Source organism: Euleptes europaea, chromosome 4 (assembly GCF_029931775.1).
Source record: "Euleptes europaea isolate rEulEur1 chromosome 4, rEulEur1.hap1, whole genome shotgun sequence".
NCBI classification, from domain to species: domain Eukaryota; kingdom Metazoa; phylum Chordata; class Lepidosauria; order Squamata; family Sphaerodactylidae; genus Euleptes; species Euleptes europaea.
In genome coordinates this window covers 13,051,251-13,075,730 of record NC_079315.1, presented here as the reverse complement: position 1 = coordinate 13,075,730, position 24,480 = coordinate 13,051,251, and the positions used below count along the sequence as shown (strand labels likewise).

At 49.5% G+C, this 24,480-nt stretch overlaps 1 protein-coding gene across 1 annotated transcript; it reads right to left on the bottom strand.

Annotated features, from left to right (window-relative positions):
• Nucleotides 1-24,480, bottom strand: ZYX (zyxin). Its single transcript, XM_056848590.1, has 9 exons — nucleotides 24,209-24,480; nucleotides 11,114-11,301; nucleotides 9,293-9,391; nucleotides 7,449-7,955; nucleotides 5,000-5,150; nucleotides 3,667-3,839; nucleotides 2,260-2,438; nucleotides 2,024-2,144; nucleotides 1-148 (listed from the first exon to the last, which is right to left on the bottom strand). The coding sequence occupies exons 1-9, from the start codon at nucleotides 24,459-24,461 to the stop codon at nucleotides 38-40; spliced, it is 1,782 nt and encodes a 593-aa protein (XP_056704568.1). The 5' UTR covers nucleotides 24,462-24,480; the 3' UTR covers nucleotides 1-37.

The following is a 24,480-nucleotide window of genomic DNA, read 5'->3' as shown; positions in this document are numbered from 1 at the left end:
AGGGGGTACCCTGAGGGCACATCATGCTCCAAGGCCCTCAGGCGGCCGCTTTGACACGCGAGGTGTGGCACTTCCTGCACAACACGTGACCATCCAGTGGGAAGCAGCCGTTGTCGTCCGCCTCGATGGAGAGAGGTTTCCCGCAATCCTGGAAGGGACGAGGAGAGGGAGGAATCAGTTAATGCTGAGAATCTGACAATGTCAAAGCGAAATGGGGAAGGGGTGGTGGAAAAGTGCCGTCAAGTGGCAGCCAACTTATGGCGACCCTGTAGGGCAGGGGTGTCGAATTCATTAGTTCCAAGGGACGGATATGACATAAATGTCACTCGGTGGGGCCGTGCCTCACCAGCCCAAATCACCTGGGGTGGGTGGATGGCTGCCTTGGGTGGTGAGCTAACAAGTATAGGACCAAGTCCTATGAGGAAAGGTTGAAAGAGCTGGATATATTTAGCCTGAAGAGGAAAAGACTGAGAGGGGATATGAGAACCATCTTCAAGTACTTGGTGCCGAGTTGTTTTCTGTTGCCCCAGAAGGTCGGACCAGAACCAACAGATTTGAAATTAAATCAAAAGGGTTTCCATCTAGACATTAGGAAGAATTTTCTAAAAGTTAGAGCAGTTCCTCAGTGGAACAGGCTTCTTTGGGAGGTGGTGAGCTCTCCTTCCCTGGACGTTTTGAAGAAGAGGCTAGATGGCCATCGGTCAGCAATGCTGATTCTATGACCTTAGGCAATCATGAGAGGGAGGGCATCTTCTGGGCATAGAGTAGGAGGTCACTGGGGGGGGGGAGATAGTTTGGAGTTTCCTGCATCATGCAGGGGGTTGGACTAGATGACCCTGATGGTCCCTTCCAACTCTATGATTCTATAAATAATGAGTATAGGTACTAAGTATACTGAAGGTATAAAATATAAAGTAGTGCCTATAATGTTATGTATATATAATAATAGATAGCAATAATTATACATTGTATGGGTTTCTAATATAAATCAAATTTTTACTAGTATACACCGTTCAAGAATACTGTTGATTGTCATAGGTTAACAATTTTCAGTGTTCAACATAGTTTGCAAACGTACATACATTGTGTTTCTTTAAGTCAATAATACAACTTTTTTGTTTTCTTGAAATTTCTCTACAAGTTGAAATATTATCAGGTAGTTCATTCATCAGGCAAAGTTCAGAAGACTTACAAAACAAAGTACTATGATCACATAGACACAACAAGAAACAGATTCGATGACTTTAAAAATTCTCTATAAATTAAAATCTTATTCACTGAAGCGATCAGGTGGTTAATTCTTCAGGTAAAGTTCAGAAGGCAAGTTCCCGGGTTGTGCCTGTTTCGTTGGATTTACTGATGAAGTGAACAGGGCTTTAAAAAACCCAATGTATGTACGTTTGCAAACTATGCTGAACATTGAAAATTCTTACAAATATGACCATCAACAGTATTCTTGAACAATGTATACTAGTAAAAATTTGGCTGGAGAGCCCGAAGTAGGCTTGCCAGGGTAGATCAAGAGGGTGAAGAAGGGTTGCTACCTCGGCTGGATCACGAGCCAGATTAAGAGGTCTCAAGGGGGCCGAATCAGGCTCCGGGGCCATATGTTTGACACCCCTGCTGTAGGTTTTTCAAAGCAAGAGATTAACAGAGGTGGTCTGCCTCCGCGTAGCGACCCTGGACCTCCTTGGAGGCCTCTCAGCCAAGGACTGGGGAGGGGCCGTGGTTCAGTGGGAGAGCATCTGCTTGGCAAGCAGAAGGTCCCAGGTTCAATCCCCGGCATCTCCAGTTCAAGGGACTAGGCAAGGAGATGATGGGAAAGACCTGTGTCTGAGACCCTGGAGAGCCGTTGCTGGTCTGAGAAGACAATAGTGACTTTGATGGACCAAAGGTCTGAATCAGTATAAGGCAGGTTCATGTATGTTGTGGACTAACCAGGGCCAACCCGAGATCTGACAAAGGCAAGCTAGCCCGGTCGAGGCAATAGGGAAGACGTAATAAAAACACAGCTGTTATTTACCTCACATTTGTAGCATTTCATGTGGAAGTTTTTCTCTAGGGCCACCACTCGGACGGTCTCGTCCTTCCCAGGTTCCGGCATAATGGGCTCAGCGCATACCGAGCAGCGCGGGGCATATTTCCTGGAAGCAAGGAAGGGGAAGGTCTTGGAGGGCCGAAGCCTTCAACGGTGGCGGCCGAGCCGAACAAGAGCTCAAGGGGAAACCGGAGGACTGCCCCAGGGAGAAGGGTCCATACCTGTGGTAATCGTCCACACAGTGGGGCAGGTTGGCTTTGTCCACAATGAAGGAGGCCCCTTCCAGGGGTTTGTAGCACACCACGCAGGTGAAGCACTGAGGGTGGTATGAATTGCCTGTGGCTCGCAGCATCCGGTCTGTGATCGTTTGCTTGCACACACAGCACTTCTCCAGAGTGCCCTGAGGAAGAAAGAGGAGGGTCAGGGAGGAAGAGGAAGAAGGAGTGGTTTTTTCCGTGCTGACTTTCTCTACCACTTCAGGGAGAATCAAACCGGCTTACAATTGCCTTCCCCTCCCCTCCCCCCAGCAGACACCCTGGGAGGGAGGTGGGGCTGAGAGAGCTGTGACTAGCCCAAGGTCACCCAGCTGGCTTCATCTGGAGTAGAGAAACCAACACAGTTCAACATACTAGCCTCAGCCGCTCACGGGGAGGAGTGGGGAATCAAACCGGTTCCCCAGATTAAACCCCGCTGCTCCAAACCACTGCTCTTAACCACTACACCACGCTGCCTCTCAGGGACAAAACCCCTGGAGTGACAGTGTCAGAGGAGGGCTCTATGGCAGGGGCGTCGGACTCGTTTGTTACAAGGGCCGGATATGTCATAAATGTCACTGGGTCGGCCATGCCTCATCAGCCCAGTTCAAGAGCGGGGGGCGGGGGGGGGGCGGCCTCAGATGGCTCACGGGACGGATAAGAGCTCTCAAAGGGATGGATCCGGCCTGTGTGCCTTATGTTTGACATCCCTGCTCTATGGCAGGATTCAACCGGAAGACGACGGGTGAAAATGCATGGTCGCTTGAGCCTCCTTTATTCCGTTTCAGCCAGGATCCAGCCAGGATCGAACACACGTTCGGCAAAACGCATGCGTTCGATCCTGGCTGAAGCCTGGCTGAAACAGGGAATAAAGGATGCTAAAGTGACCATGCGTTTTCGCCCGACGTCTTGACAGAACAGGAGCTATCCAGAGGGCCCTGGGTGCAGACCACTGATACTATTCTCTCTAGTATCAGAGGAGCATGCCTATTATTTTGGGTGCAGTGGAATACAGGCAGGATGGTGCTGCTGCAGTCGTCTTGTTTGTGGCTTCCTAGAGGCACCTGGTTGGCCACTGTGTGAACAGACAGCTGGACTTGATGGGCCCTGGTCTGAACCAGCAGGGCCTTTCTTATGATCACAAAATAAAAGGTGATTCTATCGTCTCAACTGTTCCTGAGGCACAAGCACACAGCCTATCTGAGAATGGAGTTCCATCCAACCGTCCCCTCCGTTCAGCCGTCGGCAGGACATTCAACCTGGCGAGCATAAATGCTCGCCTATGACTAGGAATTGTGAGAAATCTCAAATACGAAGGGAGAGACAACCCGCCACCCCGCACCGGCATGTTGGCTGCCCTCGACACACACTTACAGCGTAGCAGTCCTCGCAGAAGGGCTTCTCGTCCACGTTGTAGAACTGCTGGCCCTGCAGCTGCCGCTCACACTTGAAGCAGGTGAAGCACTCCACGTGGAACAGCCGGTCCAGGGCACGGACCGCCGGCTGCGTCCGCGACAGGGCCTTATTGCAAAGGCCGCACAGCTCCGCTGCGATGGGAGGAAGAAGGGTAAAAAAGAGGACGCTTTACTACACGGAGCTGCCAACAGATGGAAACCACCTGCTCCTCTTAAGTCTTTCCCCTGCTCTTTCAGCCTCAGCAAGGTCTACATTCCTGCATAAACCATAAAATCATACTTGCACTCACATGACGCTGGATTAGCTAGCCACTTGTATAGGGACATGTATTCTTTAGATGAGGTTTTCTATCTTTTATCAACTGCAACAAGAATGTTAACAAACTAAACCTGAATAAATGTAAGTTCTACTTTTTTGCAAATTATTTCTTGGGAAGACTGAATTTATAGCACTCAGTATCTCGCAAGGTCTACATTATATAAGTTTTTCTGGTCACGGACACAAAGTTATGGGGAAAGCAATACCTGCTACAGTTCGGTGTGTAAAGCTGCATACACACACAGTTGGAGAATGCTTATAGCAGTAATTTGCCATGGGGTTTCCAGCGTGGAAAGGAAGAGTTGGCTTTTATATGCCGACTTTCTCTACCGCTTAAGGAAGAATCAAACCGACTTCCAATCACCTTCCCTTCCCCTCCCCACAACAGACACCCTGTGAGGTAGGTGGGGCTGAGAGAGCGTGACTAGCCCAAGGCCACCCAGCAGGCTTCACGTGGAGGACAGAGGCTTGATCTACGGCTAAAGCTGCAACGAGGTAGGTTTGTTTTTTTTTAGCCCCCTATCAGACACACTTTGCCCCTGTGGCAGTAACGGTATTGAAACAGTTGTTCTTGTTTCATTTTATTGTGGTTTTTTCATACAGAAACCCGTAATGAGCTATTAAACCCTTTGCTGACAAACAGACTGAATGCTTTTCATTCCTGTAACGCTGCCTTTCTACTGAACAATTGTTCGCCCCGTGTTTTGGAGAAGGTAGCAGTTTTTATAAGGCTGCTATAAAATGCAGCCAATCAGTTAAATAGATGGATGTATTAACTCCCAACACTATCTCATGTAAGTGTCTTTTAACTATTTCGTAAGGTTATATTTCAAAAATTTTATTTCTACATGCCATTGTATGTATAAGTGATTTTAGCCCAATAAAGGACGATAATACAAAAAAGGAAGTGGAAACTCTGGATGGAAACTCGATTATTGTCCTCTCCCTCCTCTCCGCACTCACATACACCTACCAGAAGTGGAAGCTTCTGCAAGAGGAGGGCGGTCCATGTCCTTCATCAGCTTCTGAGTCAACATCTCCAGCTCTTCCACCTCCTTCATGGTCAGAGCAGAATTTCCCCTGGGAGGATCTGACCGTTCGCTGGCAAAGGCTACAGGGTTGCGCTGGACAAGAAGCACAGATCCAAGAGTCACCCGGACTAGTTCAGAGAAATGCCGGTTCACACTTACTAGTCATGATGCATGCCTATTCTCTCCAGGATCAGGGGAGCATGCCTAGTATATCAGGTGACGTGGAACACAGGCAGGACAATGCTGCTGCAGTCGTCTTGCTTGTGGGCTTCCTTGAGACCCCTGGTTGGCCACCGTGTGGACAGACTGCTGGACTGGATGGGTCTGGGTCTGATCCAGCAGGGCTTTTCTTATGTTTTTAAGTCCGTCACAGTACTCCCCACCCCAAGCCAGGTATTCCACAACCATTCAAGATGACTTAATGTGGACTAGCCTCTCTAATCCTGCTGAGAGCTTCCTCCACCCATCCCCGCCTTTGGAAAGCCTTTTCCGTCTTATCAAGCCTGCACCCTTCTCTGGACATTGACCCCTCAGCTAGGGAGAGGCCTGAGCTCCTTAAAAGGAGACGTCCTCTTCCATCGTAAAACAAAGAGCGTATTTCAACTTTTAATTGGTTGCATAGAGGGGGGGGGGATTTCAGCAGGCAGTCTGGGATAGAAAGTATGCCTGAAATCCCCCTGTGTACAGAAGCCCTGGACAGCGTACACATTTCCTAGATAAAAGAACACACTTCCCTTAACCGTGCCAGAGAGTTTATTTAGCTTCACCTTTTCAGGAGCTTCAAAGCCCATGCATTTAAATGCTTTAAGACACACCTGCCCGGGATGGTGTCCAACCAGGCCTGACTGCCCCCACGATTTTAAAAGAAAAGAACATAGCGAGACAGCAACACACACAAGCAGCACTGGCAAAACACAAGTCAGACCCTTGGTCTATCAACGCCAGCAGTGGCTATTCTGGTTGGCAGCAGCTCTCCAGGGTCTCGGGCCGAGGTCTTTCACGTCGCCTACAAGCTGATCCTCTTAAACTGAATCCAAAGCAGATGCTCTACCACTGAGCAACAGCCCGCTGCAAGATGCAGCCAGTCACAAACGTTAGGGGGGAGGAGAAGTTGGTTTTTATATGCCGACTTTCTCTACATTTTAAGGAGACTCAAACCGGCTTACAATCGAATTCCCTTCCTTCTCCCCACAACAGACAACCCTGAGAGGTAGGTGAGACAGAGAGAGTTCAGAGAGAGCTGTGACTAGCCCAAGGTCACTCAGCGGGTTTCATGTGAAGGAGTGGGGAAACCAACCCGGCTCTCCAGGTTAGAGTCCGCCGCTCATGTGGAAGAGCGGGGAATCAAACCCGGTTTTCCAGATTAGAGTCCGCCGCTCACGTGGAGGAGTGGGTAAGCAAACCCAGTTCTCCAGATTAGAGTCCGCCGCTCTTAACCACTACATCACACTGGCTCTAACACAATAGGATAGGGTTTAAAACATCGTGTAGAAAGTTATCGGCCTCTGCCTTTATCAGAAATATGGTTTTGTTTCATCTGGGAGCCACAATGACAATTCTGAGGTCCCCAGGAAACCTCTATGTTCAGAGACAAGCTATAAACATGAGGAGACACAATGCCTTTATTCCTCATTTATAGTCTTCCTAGAGGTATCTGGACTGGCACGGCTGGAAACAGGATGTGAAGCAAAATGGACCCTCTACTCTACAGTGCAAGGGTAAGAAACTTCTTAAAAACAACTTTTAAAAAAGCAGAGGGGAAAGGGTTTATGTATTTTGGCACACCATGGGAGTTTTCACACATGCCAAATAATGCACTTTCAATCCACTTTCAATGCACTTTGCAGCTGGATTTTACTGTGGCCGTTTATGCTTGGTAATTAGCAGCGCATTCTACACTGAAGTGCCCCGCATGTTACTTTGATTTCTTCACGCTGAACCGCCATTCCAGATGTCACTGCGAAGCCGGCACATACCTGCTTCGCATTTCTTAAGAGCCCCTTTAACGCGACCTTTTGTATTGGCTCCGCCCCCGCACCGAAGCATTTACTGAAGGAACCATGAAAAATCACAGCCGCAGCTTAGCTATGCAAACAACCATTGCTAATGGCTATGCAAACGAAGGAACTAAGGAGCAGGCAAGTGGGGGGTGGGTGGAATTTGTTTGATTTTCCCACTTGCATCAGGACTGTGAATAGTCATTTTAAAGGGTGGATATTAAAAAGCAGCTTTGAGCGAGCATCAAAATCAACCCTGCATAAATGGCCTGTGTAAAACGGCAAAATCCACTTGCAAGTGATTGTTAAAGTGTATTGAAAGTGGATCGAAAGTGCATTATTCGGCATTTGCAAAAGCGCCGGTGTTTCCCACTCCCAAATACGGTCCCCTCACCGTTTCTCGCGGGGCAGGCGGCTGTGCGATAGGGCGCGGCTTCTCCTGGACCACGGGTCTTTCCCGCTGTTGTGCATAAGTGAATGTGGGCGGCTGGGGCTTCGGGGCTGGAACGGTACCAGTAGGGGCCGGCGAACGAGACTGAGAAGAGGCTGGAGCGGCAGGTCTTGGGAAACCGGAAGGAGCTGGCTTAGGAACAAATTTAGGGGCGGCAGCAACAGGGGGCGGCGCGCACTTGGGGGCGGGCGGAGCTGGTGGCGGAGAAGAGTCGGCAGGTGGCGGCGCAGGGAGCGGTGCAGACGGCAAGTCTCTGCGCTGCTTCGAAGTCACCCAGGGTGGAGGAGGCGGAGGGGCTTCCCCCTGCGGTTTGGACAGGTAATTCCCGCTTGGATTTGAGACCACAGGGAACGAAACCGGAGCGGGGACATCTTTCAGCGGAGCCGCGTTTTCCAAGGGCTCTTTCGGTCCGGCAGCTACCCCTGCAAAAGCCACAGATCCAGGAAACACCTGCAGGGTTAAGACAGGGATCGTCAGATTCCAGTAAAGGTAAACCACAGCAAACGAGTCCTCCGGTCTCAGAAGGCACCAACCCAACTCTCCTTTGGCGTGGAAAGGAAGAACAGAATCGGGGAAAGGAGATCAGAGGTGGAACATGAGCTGGTTACAGATGTCTACTTTACAACACTCGTGGCAAGGAAGGAGATCCTCTTTACCGCTTGGCCAAGCCAATACAGATCTATGTCCTGGCTACCAAGGGGTGAGGAAGCGCAGCCCAGAGTAGTTGGATTATCCATACGGGCATCTCTTAAGAAAAGCAGGCTTCGGACCAGAGGTGCAATCCAACAACTGCAAGGCTGACCCTGTTCTCTCTTCTCTCAAACCCCCAAGATTTGGAACTCGTGAGAGCCAGTGTGGTGTAGCGGTTAAGAGCGGTGGTTAGGAGCGGCGGACGCTAATCTTGTGAACCGGGTTGGTTGCCCCAACTCCTCCACATGAAGCCGGCTGGGTGACCTTGGGCCAGTCACAGCTCTCTTAGAGCTCTCTCAGCCATAAGAACATAAGAAAAGCCCTGCTGGATCAGACCCAGGCCCATCAAGTCCAGCAGTCTGTTCACACAGTGGCCAATCAGGTGCCTCCAGGAAGCCCCCAAACGAAACGACTGCAGCAGCACCATCCTGCCTGTTTTCTAAAGCACCTGATATAACAGGCATGCTCCTCTGATCCTGGAGAAGACAGGTATGCATCACGACTAGTATTCATTTGACTAGTAGCCATGGATACCCCTCTCCTCCATGAACATGTCCACTCTCCTCTTAAAGCCTTCCAAGTTGGCAGCCATCACTACGTCCTGGGGCAGGGAGTTCCACAATTTAACTATGCGTTGTGTGAAAAAAACCTTCCTTTTATCTGTTTTGAATCTCTCACCCTCCAGCTTCAGCAGATGACCCCACGTTCTAGTATTATGAGAAAGGGAGCAAAGCTTCTTCCTCTTCACTCTAGCCCCACCTACCTCACAGGGTGTCAGCTGTCGGGAGGGGAAGGTGATTGTAAGCCGGTCTGATTCTTCCTTAAGTGGCAGAGAAAGTTGGCATACAAAAACCAACTCTTCTTCTTCTCCTACCAAGACGGTCAAAATTGTGTCCAGGCCCCACCACTGCAGCTTACAAGAGGAGACTTGCGTAACTGTATGCAAACGCTCCCCGTACACAGAGAGCTGGGGTGTCAACGTTCTAATCTAGCCTCTGCCCCCAACAGAAGATGTCGTCTATGTGCAGGGACGTGCGCGCTTGCACAGAGGAGCCAGGCCCCGGAAAGGCCGCCCCCCCGTTAACGTCGCAGCTCACCCGGGGTTTGAAGGGGTCGTTCTTCTCCATGTCGTCCAGCATTGAGGACAAAGAGTCAATCTCCAAATCAATGCTGCTCATCTTGCCACGGGCCTGCCCCTTCCATCGTGGAGAAAGGAAGTCACAGGTTAGAGGACGCTCCAAGCCTGGCTGAGGCCGCCAAAGATGGCAGCCGACACCAGAGAGGCTTGGTAGCGTGGCGACGCGGCTTTGCACAAGAGCAAGCTCAGGAGACCGCGAAGGGCTAGCTGGGCCAGGAACCGCAAGAGAGTGTTGCACTGTAACGTCTCCTCAAGCATCTCAGCTTCCGTTCAAATACAAATGCGTCTAACTCTTATAGTCGAGATGTGCGTAAGCAAGCAAGTCTAGGGGAAATATGCAGAAGCAGCTATTTATTTGACCCGGCCTTTCTCCCCAGTGGCTTATAACATCATTCTCCTCTCCTGTTTCCCCCCCTTCACAACAGCCCTGTGAGGTAGATAAGGCCGAGAGTATGTGACTGGCCCAAGGTCACCCAGTGAGCTTCCGTGGCAGAGCAAGGAATTGAACCTTGGTCTCCCAGATCCGTCAATCACTCTAACCACTACACCACACTGGCTAAATACAGTTGCCACTAATCAGAGGGCAGGTCTCTTTGGTACACTGTTCCTCCCCACAAACTGTGGTCTTTTATGCATGGGGTTCGAGGCTCTCTTGACCCCCACTTTTCTGTTCCGAATCCTAAAAATGCTATGCGTTTTGTTGTTTGCCCTGGAGAAAGTCCTGGGGTTTCCGGAGTACTGCAGAATCACCAGCAGAAATCTGGAAGTGTTTGAGTTCCCACCCCTTGAAAACGCTGCTTTGTAATTGGCTGTGGTGCTTACTGTGAGAAAAAACGTCACCCCACCCCAAGCACCCCTCTCCCGCACTTTGGCTTTTGCATGAAAATGGGAATGATTTGACCGGGCTGATCTCGGGGGGGGGGGGGAGATCAAAGAATCAGGTCACAACAGGATCAGGAAGACCCAGACGTTGTGCGGGCTGGGCACAAGGTCATCTCTAAGGGATGGAAAACTCATGCATAACCCCAACGAAAAACTGAGTCGGACTGGCGAAGAAAGTAAGCCAAAGTTCCCGTGCATAAAAGACCCGTAGATGCAAGCACAGAGTATGCACAGCTCTAGGTAAACAAAGAGGAGGGCAGGTGCTTCCTGAACTCAGCTGCCCCCACCACCTTCTTAGGACTGCCTCACCCGCTTGCTGCATGGTATGGATCATGACCCAATCTGGATAGGGTAGCAGCGAGGGTTGCCAACCTCCTGGTACTAGCTGGAGATCTCCCGCTATTATAACTGATCTCCAGCCGATAAGAGAGCAGTTCACCTGGAGAAAATGGCTGCTTTGGCCATTGGACTCTATGGCATCGAAGCCCCTCCCCTCACCAAACCCCGCCCTCCTCAGGCGCCGCCCCAAAAACCTCCTGCCGGGTGCAAAGAGGGACCCGGCAACCCTACGTGGAGTCCAGTTGCCTTACACCGAATCAGAACCTTGGTCCATTGAAGTCAGTATTGTCTACTCAGACTGGCAGCGGCTCTCCAGGGTCTCAGGCAGGGGTCTTTCACATCACGCTTTGGCCATTGGACTCTATGGCATTGGAGTCCCTCCCCTCCCCAAACCCCACCCTCCTCAGGCTCCGCCCCAAAAACCTCCCGCCCGTAGCAAAGAGGGACCTGGCAACCCTAGCAGCAGCGCAGATGGCTAACCCAGGCAAAAGCATCATGGTATTCAGAAACCAGACCCAGGCCAGTAAACCCCACCCTTGGTTATCTTGGGTAGACTCACCTGGGGGGCAGGCAAGCCACTCAGAGACACAGGCTCCTCCTCCACCACGGGAGGTGGGGGAGATGGGAAGACGTCCTCCGGAGCTGGGGGAAACGGCTCCATGAATGGGGGAGGCGGAGGAGGGAAAGAACTGTTGGCGGAGAGAAGCAGGTCTTCCCCTGGAGGGGGTGGCGGCGGAAGTGGAAGATCTGCAAAGAATGGAAAAGACATTCAGTTATGGTTTGTGACTTGTATCACGCTTCAATGGAACAACAACAAAAAGCGAGGGGACTCCACCAGATAAGTAGAGGGAGCTTCAAAGGTTGAGCTAGACACTATAAACCACAACAAAATAATTATATTTATTACTATTATTATTAGAAGTGGTTTTCGTATGCTGACTTTCTCTACCACTTAAGGGAGACTCAAACCGGCTTACGATCACCTTCCCTTCCCCTCCCCGCAACAGACACCCTGGGAGGTAGGTGGGGCTGAGAGTGTGACTACACCAAGGTCACCCAGCTGGCTTCGTGTGCAGGAGCGGGGAAACAAATCCAATTCACCAGATTAGCCTCCGCTGCTCACGTGGAGGAGCGGGGAATCAAACCCGGTTCTCCAGATCGGAGTCCACCGCTCCAAACCACCGCTCTTAACCACTACACCACGCTGGTGGACATGCAAGCGTACATTTGCAAGGTGTAAAACTGTTGGTCTTCCAAAGGCTTAGGCCATAATGAGCAAAAAAATTAAAACCTCAGGACTCTCTCTAGACTCGCTTGCACCGGCTTCTGAAGCATCTGCATATAAAATCATAAAACGCCGGATTCCAGATATAGTACTCCAAGAACGTAATTGCGCAGCCAGGAAAACCTGTTTCGCGTTGTATCTGGGGATTTCACCATCCTTGGCTGGCCCAAGCATTCAGGGTAACAAACATGGTCTGGAGACCAAGTCCTATGAGGAAAGGTTGAAGGAACTGGATATGTTTAGCCTGAAGAGGAGAAGACCGAGAGGTGATATGAGAACCATCTTCCAAGTACTTGAAGGGCTGTCATATAGAGGAAGGTGCCTAGTTGTTTTCTGTTGCCCCAGGAGGTCGGACCACAACCAACAGATTGAAATTAAATCAAAAGAGCTTCCGTCCAGGAAGAATTTTTTAACAGTTAGAGCGGTTCCTGGGTGGAACAGGCTTCCTCGGGAGGTGGTGAGCTCTCCTTCCCTGGAGGTTTTTAAGAAGAGGCTAGATGGCCCTCTGTCAGCAATGCTGATTCTATCACCTTAAGCAGATGATGAGAGGGAGGGCATCTTGGCCATCTTCTGGGCATGGAGTAGGGGTCACGGAGGGAGTGGGGAGGAGGTAGTTGTGAACTTCCTGCATTGTGCAGGGGCTTGGACTAGATGACCCTGGTGGTCCCTTCCAACTCTATGATTCTATGAATCTAAGAGAGCGTAGGGACATTTCCCGGAAGTCCAAGGAACCAGTCATTCGACTGATCGGTCTGCCACCATAGAACAAGGGTGTTGCGTTCCCGTATCATAATGGAGGGGTGGGACACGGCCGCCCCCCACTTTAGCAACAAACACTGACCCTGCCTGTTTGAGAGGGCAGCCCAAGAAGAAAGCATCAGCTCTGCTAGGACAGAGATTTCAGGCAGAAGCCTGTTTCCTGAAAGACTTTTTGCATTGACTGCACTTGGGAGATTTCAAAGAGCTTCATGCTCATCCTCTCAGTAATTATGACAACACCCCTGTAAGGTAGGTCATGTTGCTGAAGGACAGAGCCTGAGGTTACCTAGCAACTTTCTGAACTGCATGAAACTGGAATTTGGAAACTTTGTGGGGAGGGGAGGCACACAACTCCTTCTCTAACCCAGAAGTTCCCAAACTTTTTGAGACACGGAGCACTTTTCAGGAGAGAAATTTGTCACGGAGCACTAATTTTCACCTAGCACCTATATACTAAACCGAACGACCAAGTCCTATGAGGAAAGGTTGAAGGAGCTGGGTATGTTTAGCTTGGAGAAGACTGAGAGGGGATATGATAACCATCTTCAAGTACTTGAAGGATGGTGCCGAGTTGTTTTCTGTTGCCCCAGAAGGTCGGACCAGAACCAGCGGGTCAAAATTAAATCAAAAGAGTTTCTGTCTAGACATTAGGAAGAACTTTCTGATAGTTAGAGCTGTTCAGTGGAACAGGCTTCCTTGGGAGGTGGTGAGCTCGCCTTCCCTGGAGGTTTTTAGGAAGAGGTTAGATGGCCATCTGTCAGCAATGCTGATTCTATGACCTTAAGCAGATCACGAGAGGGAGGGCATCTTGGCCATCTTCTGGGCATGGAGTAGGGGTCACTGGGGGGAGGTAGTTGTGAATCTCCTGCATTGCGCAGGGGGTTGGACTAGATGACCCTGGTGGTCCCTTCCAACTCTATGATTCTTTCCAATCTCTTCACGGAGCACTAGGAGATGTTTCGCAGCGCACCAAGCGCTCCGCCGAGCACAGTTTGGGAACCTCTGCCCTAAGCTGTTACTCAACATCTTCCTTGCATTCTTCATTTTGCCGAAAGAAAAGACATTCGACACTGTTCTCCGCTCAGGCCAAACACGGCCGCTAGCTCAATGGTCTAAGGTGAGCAAAATGGCTGCTTCTCAAGACCAAACAGAAGTTAATGTTCAGTCTAGGTTTCTTCAAGCAGGGACTTCAGAGCTGCTAAGAGAGAATTGCTGCGGGAGGGGGGGGAATATTAAAGAGAACACCAGGTGGTATGTGGCGGGGGCACTTAACAGTGGGATTTTGCAGCATCTGCCGAAACGCGGGCTACCAGATTGTCTGTCAGGGTTGCTAAAAATATCTCCTGTGATGCACATGGGAACATAACTGCACATGGGAACATAACTGCATGGCCATGCTCTAACACTCCAGCGTTGTTCTTACTCAAGACGTTAATTTTTCCACATGGATGTTGCATTGGGGTACTGGGAGGGACTTGAATTTATTAGGGGGTGGTGAAAGAGAGCACACTATAATGCATGTGGCTCTTCACAACTTTAGCACACTTCACATTAGGACGGGGCTACGTCAACTGAGTACCGGGCTTAGTCCCAAGAGGAAAAGAACCCGTTGAGGTATCTCCCTAACCCGGTCCCAGAGCGCACCCCTTTACTTTAGCCAAAGACGCCCGAATTTACTACACAGGGAAAGCTCTGCACTCTGGGGAGAGCGATTTCCACAACGCTACCCCAATTCAGCGCTTCAGATTCAGGAGACAGCATTTCTCGCTTCCTCCTCAGGTGCCGACTGGAGAAGAAGGAGGATTGGTTTTTATACGCCGACCTTCCCTACCACTTAAGGAAGAATCAAACCGGCTTACAATCACCTTCCCTTCCCCACAGACGTCCTGTGAGGTAGGTGGGGCTGAGAGAGCTGTGACTAGCCCAAGGTCACCCAGCTGGCCTCGTGTATAGGAGTGGGGAAACAAACCCAGCTCACCAGATTAGCCTCCGCCGCTCACGTGGAGGAGTGGGGGAATCAAACCCGGTTCGCCAGATCGGAGTCCACCGCTCCAAACCGCTGCTCTTAACCACTACGCCACGCTGGCTGTCAATCACCACGCTGTGATTTCACATGCTTCCTTGAGGGGATTCTTCAAGGCGGGAGCGGAGCAAACACAAAAGGTCGCATGGAAATGCGAAGCGGGTATGCGCCGGCTTCGCAGTCGCTTCCTGAATGACGGTTCAGCGTGCAAAACTCAAAAAATTATGCGGGGGCACTTCAGCCTGGAACGCGCTGCTAATGACCAAGCGTAAATGGCCAAGGAATTAAAGCGCTGGAAAACAGGAGCTCCCTTCGTCGTTGCTTGTAACATGTACAGCTATCATTTGGGCTTTCACTGTGGCCATGCGGCGCACGCAGCTTCTTCACGCGAGTAACACGGCACCACTTGTTTGACGAGCACCGTCTGTGGTACACCCGATGGTTGTTACACAGTGTTCCTCTAGTTTTGCCTGTGTGGGCTGATCTAGGAAGGCTTTGTTCTCCTTTCGGAGTCAGCCGAAAGTCTGTTTCATTGATCGAGGGTTTGTACAGCAACTTGTTACAGGCAGGCATGGAAACCCAAACCCCTCACAAAGTCCTATCAGTACAAACAACCCTGTATGTATGTCATCTCCTTACAACCCCGGACATCGCTTTGCCATCTTTCGTCCAGGAGAAGGTGGAAACGGCATCTACCTATCTACCCCACCACCACCACCGCCAATTCTACCTAAAGCTTCCACAGAAATACACTAGTACTCTGTAGCAGTAGAAAAGACCAAGGGCGATTTCACACATACGGAATAATGCACTTTCAATGCACTTTAACAATCATTTGCAAGATCAGGCCAAGGCCCATCAAATCCAGCAGTCTGTTCATGCAGTGGCCAACCAGGGGCCTCTAGGAAGCCCCAAAACAAGAGGACTGCAGCAGCATTATTCTGCCTGTCTTCCACAGCACCTCATATAATAGGCATGCTCCTCTGATCCTGGAGAGACTAGGTATGCATCATGACTAGTAGCCATGAATAGCCCTCTCCTCCATGGACATGTCCACTCCCCTCTTAAAGCCCTCCAAGCTGGCAGCCATCACCACATCCTGGGGCAGGGAGTTCCACAATTTAACTATTTATTGTGTGAAGAAATACTTCCTTGTATCGGTTTTGAATCTGTCACCCTCCAGCTTCAGCAGATAACCCCCCGTTCTAATATGAGAAAAGCCTCTCCCTGTCTACCCTCTCCATACCATGCATAATTGTATAGATCTCTATCATGTCTCCCCTTAACCGACTTCTTTCCAAGCTAAACAGCCCAAAGCGTTTCAACCGCTCCTCATAGGGCAGGTGCCCTAGTCTAGTCTTCGAGCTCTCTCAGCCCCACCTACCTCACAAGGTGTCTGTTGTGGGGAGAGGAGGGGGAAGGAGAATGTAAGCCGGTTCGATTCTCCTTTAAAAAGGTAGAGAAAATCAGCGTATAAAAGCCAACTCTTCTTCATCTCAACCCGCTCAGCCACGGAAGCAAAACGCCAGGAAGACGAGTCCGGCTCCTATCTCGAGGCTGCAAACTTCTTTTCCTGCGTCAAGGCCAAGGGAAGTGGCCACCCTCTGCGCTATCTAGCCAAGGACATAAGGTCACAGCGCACACGGCCCCCGCCACTAGCAAGCTGGCTGCCCGTGCCGAGAAAACCAAAAGGCAACGGATTCAGGAAGCCAGAAATCCTCAAAGTTGGCCCTGGAGGAGACCACTTTTCTTGTTCGGGGAAGAAAGAGAGCAGCCTGCCAAAGAAACCTCAGAATGCTTTAGAGAGTCATTTCACAAGCATCGATATGGGCACAATTCCCACTTTGCGGAGTAGGAAAGAAAAACATGGGTGATTTGTCAGTTTTGGAGCCAGATTGGCCTCTCTCATTCTGCCTTCATCCACCTCCCCCCTCCAATACAAGTTTCTAAATACTGCAATATCTACCCATCAAGGAAAGCAGAGGCAAAGTTGAAGGATCTGTACAGCGTTTAAAAAAATAATAGCTCTGTGTACATGATTAAATTTTGTTCAGCTTATACACAGACCGTGCATACCACTCAACGTCTAGTCTTTACATCTGAGGATCTGCTGTCTTGCTATTTAAGTTAGGGGAGGGGTCATGGCTCAGTGGTAGAGCGTCTGCTTGGCATGCAGAAGGTCCCAGGTTCAATCCCCGGCATCTCCAGTTCAAGGGACCAGGCAGGTAGGTGATGCGAAAGACCCCTGCCTGAGACCCTGGAGAGCCACTGCCGGTCTGAGTAGACAATGCTGACTTCGATAGACCAGGGGTCTCATTCAGTATAAGGCAGCTTCATGTGTTGAGTGCAAACGCAGGGTGGTGGCAACGGAAGGAGAAACGCCTCACGCTGCAGCATTAACCCGGTTCTGAACAAAGCTCAAAAATACCGCGGGAGAACTCTTTCACCAGGCCCAACCCTACAACAGCAGAACTTCCATCTGGACCAATGAGTCCAAAACTTCCATAAGAAAGCTTAAGACCATCTTAACGCAAAGCCGCTCACACGCGCCGGTAGCTCATCCATATATCCTGATTCTTTAAAGAGGACCTCTGCAAAAAACAAAAAAACAAACCCAAGTGATAACAGAGGCTAGATTGATGTACACAGCAGTTTTAAATTGTTCTTGGATTGTACCGCTGCGTACTGGAGATAAAGGTAAAGGTAGTCCCCTGTGCATGAGCCCCGTGGTGCAGAGTGGTAAGCTGCAGTACTGCAGTCCAAGCTCTGTTCACGACCTGAGTTCGATCCCGACGGAAGTCGGTTTCAGGCAGCCGGCTCCGGGTTGACTCAGCCTCCCATCCTTCCGAGGTCGGTCAAATGAGTACCCAGCTTGCTGGGGGTAAAGGGAAGACGACTGGGGAAGGCACTGGCAAACTACCCCGTAAACAAAGTCTGCCTAGTAAACGTCGGGATGTGACGTCACCCCATGGGTCAGGAATGCCCCGGTGCTTGCACAGGGGACCTTTAGCTTTTTAGTCCCCTACCTAGAACCGACTTCCGTCGGGATCGAACTCAGGTCGTAAGCAGAGCTTTTGGACTGTAGTACTGCAGCTTACCACTCTGCACCATGGGGCTGGAGATACAGGGCCACAAATTCAGATGCTCCCCCCAGGAAAAAGATGGCCTCCAGATAGAAAACATGTGTGTCAGGGAAAAGGCTATAGTAGAACTCTAGTCTACAGCATTATGTTTGGTAAACTAGTTTTTTTTAGGGGGGGGGGCTTCCCTTATGCAATTCCCCCTATAGTCTGAAGTTACTACATGACCCAGTGTTCCCGCAGATCAACATGTGACACAAGAGGCTTTCCCCCCCTCTTCGGTCTCCAAAGCGGATCCGGCACTGTTCAGTAAGCCCATTCATGAGTTTAGCTGGCAGAAAACACAACGTCCAAGCAAAAATGTTTACGAAGGCCAACCGAACGGACACAAAACCATTGTGCAGACTTTTGAGTTTAGGCCAGAGATTAAAAGCAAGCAAACAAAAGAACTGCACAAAAAACATACACAAAGCTGATTGACACTTTAGTTGCCCCACACTGGCAAACCACTTCTCTTAGTCTCTTGCCATGAAAACCCCAAAAAGGGGTCGCCATAAGTCAGCTGTGACTTGAAGGCACTTTACACCCACAATAAAATGTACACGTTGAGCATCCCTTATCTGGACTGCTTGAGACCAGAAGTCTGCATTTCAGCCAGCGTGATAAAGTGGTTAAGAGTAGTGGTTTGGATTGGTGGACGCTGATCTGGAGAACCGGGTTTGATTCCTCACTCCTCCACATGAGCTGTGGATCCTAATCTGGTGAACTGGATTTGTTTCCCCACTCCTACACACAAAGCCAGCTGGGTGACCTTGGGCTAGTCACAGCTCTCTCAGCCCCACCTACCTCAGAGAGTGTCTGTTGTGGGGAAGGGAAGGTGATTGTAAGCTGGTTTGATTCTGCCTTAAGTGGTAGAGAAAGTCGGCATATAAAAACCAACTCTTCTTCTTTTTCATCTTTCTGTATTTTGGAATATTTTGGAATTTTTGCATATACGTAATGAGATATCTTGGGGATGGGACCCAAGTCTAAACAAGAAATTCATTTATGTTTTATATATTTTTATATATACTTTATACACATAGCCTGAATATAATTTTAAACAATATTTTTTAATAATTTGGTGTATACTGAACCATCAATGAAACTGGCTGAGGGTCTGTGAGTAACACCTGCATGCCGGCTCAAAAGGCCCGGTTTTTTGGATCAGTCCGGATATCGGATGTCCGGATAAGGGATACTCAACCTATATTACATTTTTTTTGTTCTGAATTGTGCACAGACCAATATGGCTGGTTACAGCTTTCGAGCTAGAGTAGCCAGTTTTTCTGGCCATCTAAGCAATCAAAAAGGGCTAAATTTTAGCATCTTCAAAAAAGGAAGTTTTAAAAGAAATCAGCTAAGGGTTCGAATAAGCTTCCCTCACACCGAATGAGGTAAATCACGGTGGGTAGTCTGTCAACAGCAGCAGAAAAAAGCAAGAGTCCAGTAGCACCTTAAAGACTGAAGAGGAGAAGACTGAGAGGGGACATGATAACCATCTTCAAGTACTTGAAGAGCTGTCATACAGAGGAGGGGGGCGAGTTGCTTTTTGTTGCCCCAGAAGGTCGGACCAGAACCAACAGGTTGAAATTAAATCAAAAGAGTTTCCATCTAGACATTAGGAAGAATTTCCTAACAGTTAGAGCGGTTCCTCGGTGGAACAGGCTTCCTCAGGAGGTGGTAAGTGCTCCTTCCCTGGAAGTATTTAAGCAGAGGCTAGATGGCCATCTCTCAGCAACACTGATTCTATGACCTCAGGCAGATCATGAGAGGGAGGGCATCTTGGCCATCTTCTGGGCATGGAGTAGGGGTCACTGGGGTGTGTGTGGGGGAGGTAGTTGTGAAATTACTGCATCAGGCAGGGGGTTGGACTAGATGACCCAGGTGGTCCCTTCCAACTCTATGATTCTATGACTAACACAATTTCTGGCAGGATAGGAGCTTTCGTGAGCCAAAGCTGAAGAAGTTATCCGAAGAAGTGAGCTGTGGATCACAAAAAGCTCACACCCTGCCAGAAATTGTGTTAGCCTTTAAGGTGCCACTGGACTCTTGGCTCTTTTCTAATGATAGAGGTGTGAGGCACCCCAAAATCCTTTTCTCATTAACTCCCTAACACCCTCCACGGGTGCAGCCCGTCTGAATTTTAGCCACTTCTTCCTTCTTTAACCCCACCCAAAGTGTGGTGTAGTGGTGAGAGTCTCTGAGATCTGCGGGACTAAGTTGATAAAAGTTCTCCTTGGACGTTTCATGAGGATAAATGCAAGAGTGAGCCGGGCCTTGCAAAAGCCTCCTAAGGTTTTCTCTTTAACTGACTGCAGGAAACAGGACATTTGACCGCACCGCTGGGCCTGTCTCAGATGAGGGCTTGTTATGCCCACACACTTCCTCTTTATCTCTTAGCCGAGAGAAGCATCCTAACATTGTGGCCGCCCCGCTGTGAAGTCAAGGACATATCCTTGAGTGGCTGCCAGTTTCGGCAGGAGGCAGACACGGGAGTTTTAATTTCTGGGAGGCCTGCGAAGAGGAGACGGAAGAACAGCTTTCAGATCAATATAGAAGATTAATAAAATTAATAAATTAATTAGAGGGAATTAAGGAGAACCAGGTCAGCACGTCGAGGTCCCTGCCTGAAAAGCATCTTTTAAAATGGGAAGGTGCGTGCCGAAGCTAAAAACACACACACCCAGACAGAATTTATGCTAAGCTGCGGTTTCTGTATAGCATGTGATGACGGTTTGATCCTCAGAAGAGATAAGCAGAAGTAATTTGGAAAGATAGAACCCTCCACGGGTGCAGCCCGTCTGACTTTTAGCCACTTCTTCCTTCTTTAACCCCACCCAAAGTGTGGTGTAGTGGTGAGAGTCTCTGAGATCTGCGGGACTAAGGTTCGAAGCCCCACTCCGCCACGATGCTTCCCGAGTGACTGTGGACTAGCAGCTCTCCCCACCCCCAACCTCGCCTACCTCACAAGGTTGTTGTAAGGGCAAGAGAGAGTGGCGAAAGAACCATGCCCGCTGCTGAGTTCTTCGGCAAAAGGACGGGATAAAAATACATTAGACAGAAACAAACATGAAGGGCCATAACTCAGTCCATTCATCTGCTTGGCATGCAGAAGGTCCCAGGCTCAATCCCCGGCATCTCCAGTTAAAGGGACTAGGCAAGTAAGTGATGTTAAAGACCTCTCCCTGAGACCCTGGAGAGCCATGGGAAGGGATCTGTGGCTCAGTGGTAGAGCCTCTGCTTGGCAAGCAGAAGGTCCCAGGCTCAATTCCCGGCATCTCCAGTTAAGGGGACTAGGCAGGTAGTTGATGTGAAAGACCCTTTCCTGAGACCCTGGAGAGCCGCTGCCGGTGTGAGTAGGCAATTCTGACTTTGATGGACCAAGGGTCTGATTCAGTATAAGGCAGCAAACAGGTACAAAGCATTAGGACCTCTGAGTATATACAGAACACCTTTCGCCTCATCCCTGAATGACTGTAACTTGACCACACACACTGAATTAAGTAACAGGGTTCACTCCCAAGGCAGACAGCTAGGAGACAGCAGGACTCCCATGCATACACACCCCAGTCTTGGCACCCCCGAGGTTTTTTAATTGCTCCCACAACCCCATCCTTAAAAATACAGTACCAAAGTTTATGACTAAGCTCTATTGCAGGCCATTATCCTGTACTGGCTCACTTTTTCACCATTGCAAGTAATAATAATAAATTCAATGCAGTCACAGACCAGAAAATATCAAGGTACAGATTCTGTGCTACAAATCTAAAGCCTTATATTTTCAAAATTTACTAGCAAAATAGGTAAAATTCTATATAAGAAGAAGATTAGTTGGTTTCTATATGCCGACTTTCTCTACCACTTAAGGGAGAATCACCTTCCCTTCCTCTCCCCACAACAGACACACTGTGAGAGCTCGAAGAGAGCTGTGACTAGCCCAAGGTCACCCAACTAGCTTCACGTGTAGAAGTGGGGAACTGAACCCGAATCTCCAGATTAGTGTCCACCACTCGTGTGGAGGAGTGGGGAATCAAACCCGGTTCTCCAGATTAGAGTCCGCTGCTCCAAACCACTGCTCTTAAACACTGCACCACACAATCTCTCCCTTATATAATTTATATTGTTTATGATATAATATCATAAACATATTGTTTATGATATAAACAATATACAACAATATAAAGTGTAGAGCCGTAGTTAATATGATTCTGTATCATTACCAGCAGCCCTTTTCTTGTTTCGAGCTTTGACCATATAAGCACAAAATTTGGCCACTGGCTTCGAAATAATGGGATCATCATCAATTAATAGCTTTTCCAACCATACCTGCTCTGAGCATTCCGGGAGTTTAGCTCGTAAAGGAGAAACAAACTTAGCCCTCAATCCACTGTAGTACAGACATTGAAAAAAGACATGTACCATCACACCCACCTCACCCCTTGGGCATGGGCAGAGTCTCTCTAAGTATGGAGTTCTTAAACATTTGCCTTCAAGTACAGCCGAAGGCATAGCGTCAAATCAGGCCACAGTGAAAGCTCGTCTACTCTGATGGGCATCCAGATGCGAGAGATAGTGAGCCGGAGCCCATTGTGAATATAAAAACCCAACCAGTGAAAGGGAGGAAAGCGTGCCAACCAAAGACACAACCTAGAAGAGGAAAACAGTACTTCACATTCATACAGTGCATGTGGAACTCCCTGCCCCAGGATGTGGTGATGGCTGCCAACTTGGAAGGCTTTAAGAGGGGAGTGGACATGTTCATGGAGGATAGGGCTATTCAGGGCTACTAGCCAAAATGGATACTAGTCATGATGCATACCTATTCTCTCCAGGATCAGAGGAGCAGGCCTATTATATTAAGTGCTGTGGAACAGAGAAGAAGAGTAGTTGATTTTTATATGGCGACTTTCTCTACCACTTAAGGCAGAATCAAACCGGCTTACAATCACCTTCCCTTCCCCACAGCAGACACCCTGTGAGGTAGGTGAGGCTGAGAGAGTGTGACTAGCCCAAGGTCACCCAGCTGGCTTCATGTGTAGGAGCGGGGAAACAAATCCAGTTCACCAGATTAGCCTCTGCCGCTCATGTGGAAGAGCGGGGAATCAAACCTGGTTCTCCAGATCAGAGTCCACTGCTCCAAACCACCGCTCTTAACCACTACACCACGCTGGCTCTCAGGCAGGACAATGCTGCTGCAGTCGTCTTGCTTGTGGGCTTCCTAGAGGCCCCTGGTTGGCCACTGTGTAAACAGACCGCTGGACTTGATGGACCTTGGTCTGATCCAGCAGGGCCTTTCTTATGTTCTTCACTCTCTTGAAGTCACCTCTGTAGTCCTTACCGACCTATATAATCTATATTGTCGATTTGGAGAGCAGGTACCAAGATCACCTGAACAGTTCCTGCCTGCAGCCTTCACCCCCCACCCCCAATACCAAATCTATTTTAGTGCTCCATACAGAAATCTGGAGTCATTCCATTAGACCATATGGTATTCCAGAAGGGTAAGAGGTACACCGTGCAGAGAAAGAGAGCTTAGCCCTCCCTTCCCCACCTCGCTCAGTTTAAGACAATCCACACCCAGGAGCGTGTTTGTTCTTCTGCTCTGAGTCAGTCCAGAGATCTACTGCCTCTCTCTAACAGAGGGTTAGAAGGTTATTAGTAGACCAAACACTGAACATGAGTCAGCAGTGTGATCCAGTAACTAAAAAGGCAAATGCGATCTTGGGCTGTATCAACAGAAGTAAAGTATCCAAATCACGCAAAGTGGTGGTATCACTTTACTCTGCTCGGACCTCAACTAGAGTATTGTGTTTAGTTTGGGGCACCGCAATTGAAGAAGAATGTAGACAAGCTGGAACGTGTCCAGAGAAGGGCAACAAAGACGGTGAGGGGTCTGGAGACCAAGTCCTATGAGGAAAGGTTGAAGGAGCTGGGTATGTTTAGCCTGGAGAGGAGAAGACTGAGAGCTGATATGATAACCATCTTCAAAAGTACTTGAGGGGCTGTCATATAGAGGATGGTGCGGAGTTGTTTTCTGTTGCCCCAGAAGGTCGGACCAGAACCAACAGGTTGAAATTAGATCAAAAGAATTGCCATCTAAACATCAGGAAGAACTTTCTAACAGTTAGAGCGGTTCCTCAGTGGAACAGGCTTCCTCGGGAGGTGGTAACCTCTCCTTCCCTGGAGGTTTTTAAGAAGAGGCTGGATGGCCATCTGTCAGCAATGCTGATTCTATGACCTTAGGCAGATCATGAGAGGGAGGGCATCTTGGCCATCTTTTGGGCATGGTCACTGGGGGAGTGTGGGGAGAGGTAGTTCAGAATTTCCTGCATTGTGCAGGGGGTTGGACTAGATGACCCTGGCGGTCCCTTCCAACTCTATTAGTCCCTCATTCTTCTTTCTCACATCATCCACCTGGGGAGCGCCCCGGTTTCCCAAACACAAGCTACCAAGGCAGTGACTTACCTTCAGTAAGAGAAGGTGCCGCCGCTGGGATCTCTCCCACCTTCCCTATCTGGGCACAAGCCCCGACCGGCGGAGGCAGCGTCTGCTCCAAGCCATTTCCGGGCCCTGCCCCGCCAGGTTTAAAGGGGTTCACTTTAGGCTTGGGAGCAACGACAGGCGCGAATTTCTTCTGGGGGCTGTAGAAACTGGGAGTGGAGATGTTGATGCTGACGGTGGAGGTCATGCGGGTTCCCGGGGCTCCTGAGGAGGCCATCTTGAAACAAGCCGGCTCA